Source organism: Siphateles boraxobius, unplaced genomic scaffold, assembly GCF_051911475.1.
Source record: "Siphateles boraxobius isolate OS27281-9 unplaced genomic scaffold, OSU_SipBor_1 135, whole genome shotgun sequence".
Taxonomy (NCBI): Eukaryota; Metazoa; Chordata; class Actinopteri; order Cypriniformes; family Leuciscidae; genus Siphateles; species Siphateles boraxobius.
Genome location: NW_027508739.1, coordinates 775036 through 782500, shown reverse-complemented (window position 1 = coordinate 782500; position 7465 = coordinate 775036). Strand labels below are relative to the sequence as shown.

General features: G+C 38.4%; 2 protein-coding genes across 4 annotated transcripts in view; one reads left to right on the top strand and one right to left on the bottom strand.

Moving 5' to 3' along the window:
- The window catches only part of acyp2 (acylphosphatase 2, muscle type), a 31694-nt gene extending 24488 nt beyond the window's left edge, over positions 1 to 7206 (bottom strand). The window contains exon 1 of one of the 3 annotated variants that reach the window (XM_077229784.1): positions 7090 to 7206. Coding sequence is in view for 1 of the 3 variants with exons in the window: in XM_077229781.1 (XP_077085896.1) it covers positions 7090 to 7161 (72 nt within the window). In the remaining 2 variants the exon portion in view is untranslated. The remainder of the gene's footprint in view (positions 1 to 7089) is intronic. The other 2 variants (XM_077229781.1, XM_077229785.1) reach the window with 2 other exon arrangements.
- On the top strand, positions 4370 to 6570 carry foxg1b (forkhead box G1b). The gene has a single exon (XM_077229778.1). The coding sequence runs from the start codon at positions 4626 to 4628 to the stop codon at positions 5604 to 5606; it is 981 nt and encodes a 326-aa protein (XP_077085893.1). The 5' UTR covers positions 4370 to 4625; the 3' UTR covers positions 5607 to 6570.
- Positions 7207 to 7465: the final 259 nt, after the last annotated feature.

Sequence of the window (7465 nt, the reverse complement as noted above, 5' to 3'; positions counted from 1 at the left end):
TCCACTACAATATTGAAGACAAAGTTGACTTTTTACTCAGCTACATTTCCACATGCCCGCTCCAAGTATTTATTACACTGGCTTTCCAAACCAATGAAAAACTTGGTTTTATTTTGAAAAAAAGAACGCGCGAGCTCTTTGCCAGCACACGCTCACATAGCAGTCAGTTCGCCATTGTGGAAGATGACCGCAGAAACAGGTGAAGGTGCAGCTCTGCCCAGGAATGATCCCGAGATCCCTTGTATCTTGCAGATCTTCTGTTTGATGCAGCTAATGTTACGGAACATGTCTATTGCAGAGCTGCCAACTCTCACTCATTCAGACTCACGCAATCGACACTTTCCACACGCTCTCACGACACATTCATTTTCTCACGCAGAGAAAAATCGCAAAGCAAAGAGGACACTTACACCGACAGACAAGACAGAGTGGGTTACTTTTGATATGGAACAAATTCTCAGCTCTCAGATTCTGTCAATTTTATTATGAAATTCAAACAATAAATACCGTTTTGGAGCTTTTAAATGTGATGTGACAGATAGCTAGCGCCTGCTATGGGGTGCCGTTAATCTCTTTACTACTAGTTAATTGTAAATAAACACAAATGAACAATAATAGGTAGCCTATATTGAAAGATACAGTAGCCTACAACTTACCGAAATGTATATATCTTATACATAATATCAATAAATCAGTGTTTTTCAACCGCAGAAAGAGGTCAGTAAAACAGCTGGAGATTAATGTCACATAACGTTACATTTAGGCTAACTCAGAAAAAAAAAAAAACATTTAATGACCATAGCACGTTAGTTTGCTAGAAAAATTTGTATTTTATAATATATTTAATATTAGTATTAAATTAGTATTTTGCTAAATATGTGCACTATATATTTATTATATTTTTACTTATAACATTAAAATATTATAAAGTTGTTATTATAATAAAAATCACATGTATTTTTAACATTTAATAATACCAGCTGACAGGGCTCTCTGTAGCCTATGTTTACAGAATTAGGTGAGATTTTCTTAATTTAAAAATTAACATGTATCTACTGTACCAAATATTTGTCAAAATGAATCTATATTGAATCAAGATCGGAATCAAACCACAATAATTGAATTGAAATTGTAAAATTTGTATCAAAGAATGGCCTACCAGTCATTGCACCATAATATGCTGTCACTAAACTTAATGAAATTGTTTAGAATTGATGCAAGGTGCTTCATTGTCTCTTGACTGATTGCAAATCTAACAAATTCTTAATTGCAGTATCTAATAATTTGTTCAATTAAAACATTGCATATCACTCCCAAAACAATTGATCTGTTTAATTATTAATATTTACAGTTTGAATATTTACTTTTTACTTTCGGTACTTAAGTACGTTTTAAATCGGATACTTTTGTACTTTTACTCAAGTGATGTTTGAATGGAGGACTTTCCACTTTTACTGTAGTCATTTTTAGCTATATATACTTTTACTCGAGTATAATTTTTGAGTACTTTTACCGCCCCTGTATGAATCCAAATGACTCATTTTGGCATGACTGACCTTGTTTTTGACCTCAAATAATAATGTATAATCAATAATATTTTGCCATTTTGCAGTGTTGGACAGGAAACACTTTAAATAACATTGTTAAAAAATATGGGTTTTTAATTGGCCACACTTGTTCAAAACAGGTAAATATGTTCCTACTACAAACTGATTATTAAAAACCATCTTAAACATGGTGAAATATTTTTTTTTTGCCCGCCCCCCTTTTTTTGTCGCAAAATTCACATTTAACTCATTGATTACAGGATGGATTGTATTAGCTAAAAGGAAAAAGAAAATAGACCAATGTATACCGGAACTGCGGATGTTAGGCCTCTGCTCATTTATTACTCACATTGATGTCAAAAACAATTTTTTAAACATTTTTTTTTTCTTGTGTAATTATTTGAAAGGAAAAGCTCTCATAGAGACAAATAAAACCTGATTGAAACGGGCGTGAAAGACTCGACGCCTTCGTGACGCTGTCATTGTGTTGAAAATAAAATATAATTTGACTTTGAAAATAAAAATAAACTGTAATTTAATCAAAACAATATTAGTGAGACATCCCGTCAAATTTTTACAACAACAATAATAGTAAGAATAGTTTATTATAAATATAAAAAATAATTTACGTAACTGCTGTTTATAGCTCAAAAAAGCTTTATTATTATTATTATTAAAAAGTCAATGGATAGTATTATGAACATAACATGATATATTGTTTGCACTGCAAAATATAGTTTAAATAAATGCAACAAATATATATATATTTTAATAAAATTGCTACGGCGAACATCTGACGCAATTACTATAGGCTATAGTGATGATTTTTTACTTGTTTTTTTTATATAAAATAAACCATTATGTACAAATAACATCATGAATTTATATAAAATGAATTGAAAAGTTATTCGTTTGCTTTGCTTTTTTTCCTGAATTTAACTATGTCTTAAAAACTTTAGTTAATTATTTTGACATTTTTATTTCATACACATTCGACGTTTCTTTAATAATAGCCAGTGCTCGAAGTGGGGCGGGACTCACCGGTACGCAGTACCGGCATTTCTACATTTTACTCTTAAGCGTACCTGCACTTTTTCTTGCGTACCGATACTTCTCGCATGTAGCCGGTACTCTACCACTGACAGAAAAAGCGTCAGTGTCACGCCCGTTTCACATATACTCCATTTGCAGTGCGTATGTGGTGCATATTTTTTCCGCACCCGTATTAACAGGTTAGAGCGTTCACACTGCACGCAGATCCGTGACAGGAGCGGTGTGTAGTCTATACAGCAGTGCAGAGATCGTTTCCACACCGAGTCTATTTCTGCTGTGCTGCACGTGCTGAATTAAAGTTACAGCGCATGGTTCATGGTCAAAATGAACACAGATTGACATGCAAATATAATAATCTTACCATAAAGGCATTTAATTCAATAAAATGTATAGTATCTCACCATAAATGTATTTTTGGACTTGCAGACTCGCAGACACACACACACACACACACACACACACACACACACACACACACACACACACACACACACACACACACACATAGACACACGCGCGCGCGCACACACAAACACGCACACACACACACACACACACACACACACACACACACACACACACACACACACACACACACACACACACACAGACTTGTTTAAATACATTTATGTTGTTAATAAATAACAATAAATTGTTGTTGTACCAGCAATATCTCATAGTTTTGTTTTTCACAGTAGAAACATGTTATGATTTGCCAGTGCAAGAGAGTACCGGCACTCCCCCCCCCCCCCCCCCCCCCCCCCCACTTCAAGCACTGATAATAGCTATAAATTAAAGAGCTGTACTACTACTCTGTGCATCAATAAAATAAGAATTAATCTCATACAAATCAAGTCCAGTCTCAAGTCTATAGTTTATTTATTTAAAAAGAAGAAAAAATGAATCGAAACAGCAGCAGATGAAACGTGCAAACAGCCTTCAGACAATAAAACAATAATAAAACCCTGTTATTGTTTCAGAAACCATACAGAATATTTAACACTAGATATGCATTTAATTTCAATTAATGCGAAAGGAGTGTTAGAATAACCGCGAACGGGAACAAGTGTTTATTTCAGAATGAATACTATGCGAAATTTAAAAATGAAAGCTATTTGAGATACAGACGTAGGCCTAAATAATACTATTCTAATCCAACATGTGCAAAATATCAGACTAATGGATCAACGATAAGCAAGTAAACAACAGATCGAGCGTTTATACAGTTTATGACGTTCATGATGGAGAGGATTGAATCCAGCGCACTGAATCACAAGGCTTTGCATATTATTACTGTCATTATTATTAATAAAAATGGCATATATGACTGAGTCCTTCAAAGTGTCAACAGAACTTGTCCAGTTCTCTGGCAGGAGTTCAGTGGGGTTGTGACCCGTACGGACACTAGAGGCGCCGTTGGCTCGTGCTCGTGCAGCTCGCGCGCTTTTACGCACAGCACTGTGGCGTCATTGGAAAGCAAAATAACCCCGGACCAATCATGCATATACACAAAATGTTAGTGTCTCAGACAGTTAATTATGAATAAATAAAGGTTGTAATATTTACAACCCCAATTTGACCCCTCTCGGGTTCAAATTGTATTATTAAGTAGCTATTATTAAGGCATTCTGAGAGTGCCATGAGCGATTCAGCATCACTAACACTTTAGTTTTGGATCATTCAAACTTTATTTCAGTGCGTTTCAGGCAACGTGAAAACAACTCCTCGTCCCTCCTATCCAGGCTACGTTATCAGTGACGCTCCAGACTCTCGCGCGCACGGGGCTCTCCGCGCATTATAATGGAGTAAGCGGGGCTCGACTGAGACTGTCCAGCAACCAGCAAGTGAAGAGCTCCTCCTCCCTTTCATACGATGAGGTAGTTGGTAAGAGTGAGCCCTGGTTAATCACCAATTTCCGCGAGTCTGCGAAGTTCTGTCACGCACGCGATGTCCCTATCGTTGCGCGCTTGACCTCCTGTGTTTTAAAGTACGAAAACGGGGCTTTTGCGCGCTTCATCGCCCGGCATGGGAGATCACAGTGAGCCCACCATGGTGCAGAAGTCCACATCGTTCAGCATCAAAAGCCTGTTACTCCCATCGAAGTTTGACAGCCCGGGTGCGGACGATGGCGCGGAGAGAAGCCCGGTATCCGACAAACTCCCAGAAGCGGTGGAGATGGACCCCGCGCAACGCGACCCGGAGGACCCCGAGCAACCGTGCAAAAAGGGAAAGAAATTTGACAAGCCTCCGTTCAGCTACAACGCGCTCATCATGATGGCCATCCGACAGAGTCCCGAGAAGCGCCTCACGCTCAACGGCATCTACGAGTTCATCATGAAGAACTTTCCGTATTACCGGGAACACAAGCAGGGCTGGCAGAACTCCATCCGGCACAATCTGAGCCTCAATAAGTGCTTCGTGAAGGTGCCGAGACATTACGACGATCCGGGAAAAGGGAACTACTGGATGCTCGACCCCTCCAGCGATGATGTGTTTATCGGCGGAACCACCGGGAAGCTCCGGCGGCGCTCGGCGACCTCGCGGGGGAAGTTGGTGATGAAAAGGGGGCTCCGATTCGCGCCTCTGGGACTCGGACTGGGTGAACGCCCGAGCAACCCGCTTTACTGGCAGCTCTCTCCGTTCTTACCCTTACACCACTCGCACTATAACGGATCCACGCACGGATTTCTAAACCAAGGACACGCGTACGGATCTTTACTCCCCGGCGTCGAGCCGCTCGGGAACGGGAGTATTAACCTGTCGAACGGGTACGGCGTGTCTCCGTCGTCCGCTGCTGGATTACTCTCAGGACACAATGGATATTTCGTACCGGGCGCGCAACAGCCGCAGTCGCTCCCGAGCGCGCCGGGATACGGGATCTCCAGCTCTCCGTCTTCTCTGCTCTCGGAGTCCCTAAGAACTAGTTTACCGTCCTACACATCTCCACTTTCCAGCGGACTTCTGCCTCAACACAAACGCGTCGCGCCCAATTCGTTCCTGAGCTGAATTCGTGCGCGCCTAACTTTCCTAGAAAACCTCGCCAAGCGTTCCCGTCGTGAGAGGACTGTGCGTCTGGATTTTAGTTTTTGTGTCTATTTAAGATCATTTTTGTAATGGTAGTATGATGTTATGCCAAAGGCAATAACTGTATGTGTTTGTTTTTCTTTTCTATTTTTTTCTATTAAGTATTATTTATAGTATGTCTTTGTGAATGATGGTTTTGTATTTATTCAAAATGTTTTTTATCCCTTGTTACTGTGGGATATTGTTGTTATTATTAGATGGATGGCACATATTATTCATTTAGTACGACTAATTCCTTTTTTATTTAAAATATAATGTCCCAAACTGTGAATGCGCCTTAATATCTTAAATCAGGGTTGACTCAGGTGTGCGTTCTGACAATGAAACGATATATTATTATTATTATTATTAGCTGTGTAAACCTAGATTTGGGTAAAATATAAATCTATATGCAATGTTTGATATGTTCGGTCTGTGAGTGTGTGCTTGTGTGACGACAGAGCTGAGCTACTGAATTAAAGCACTGGATTAAATGAACTGTGTGTGTGTGTGTGTGTGTGGGATGAGTTTATATTGTCATAAAATACTGGGTCAGCCTGGGTCTGTCCCATATTTACACACATAACAGTATAGTTTTGACTGTGGAGATGCATGGTTCATCACCAAAGACAGATCATTCTTGTTTTTGTTTTTTAATAAAACATCCCTGCACATTAATTTGCTCTAATGACATTCTGAAGCCATTATTTAAAATCTCTGTGCAAACAGGAGTTTATAAGAAATGTGATTATTTCCCTTTAGTTTTAACCAACATGTGATTTATAGTTCTGCACCTTTAGTTGTCACGCTCATTTAATGTGCTAGTTTGTCGTTGATTTTTTTTCTTGTATATTTTGCCTGAACTTCAGGTCAGAACAAAGAAATAAAGTATTGAAATATTTCTGTATATGAATGCATGATCCTTTCCAGCCTTGCTACATATATCCTATTTTTGAGAAAAAGACTCGATGGGTTTAATGCATTTAGCTTATTATTTCCCAAATACACCAATTTAAATGCATTTATATCATACATGCTGTAATATTTTCGTCCTACAACACATAATGCTACACATGATGATGCTCATGCATCCCAGAGAAGGGTTCACTGACTTAATATTCATTTTCATTATTACGTAATTGATAAAACATTACATGCTTTAGTTACAACATGCAAATCCAAACATGATTAATTATAGGCTAAATATTAAAGTTTCATGATACGTCTTTAAATATATTAAAGTTTCATGCATAATAATGTATAAAAATAAAAATAAAACAGCGCCATCGAGCCCAATCGGAAAACCTAAAATTCATGAACTAATGCAATGTGTTGATGGGCCCAACAATAAACATTTGAGATATGAGCTAACAAGGGTTAATCGCGTCATCGTGGACCAATAGAAATGAAATAATCTCAAACTTACTGTGCAGATGTTCCTGAAAGTCCACCAGCTCCACGTGCTCCTGAAGGGAAAACTCTCAGAGGAACAGACCATATGAATCCAGGAACTCAAGAAATCCTTCACGGAACCAGGACCAGTGTTAATGTGTTCGGACAGACTCAGAGGGAGGAGACAAACTCTCCCAAAACATTCCCTGACCTTCATTTACACATATTAGCCTACTCACCTTCACTAGTCTAAAAATGAACTGTTTTTAAAAACTTGTTTTGACGAGTTAAAAGGCTTTCTTTTAATCAGAAAATAGCCTTATGAATTATTCAAAACAAAAGTTTAACGAAACTTCTGATTCAGAGCAAGATAAGGCTTTGCCAGTGATGGGATACGTTTTTCTTTTTTT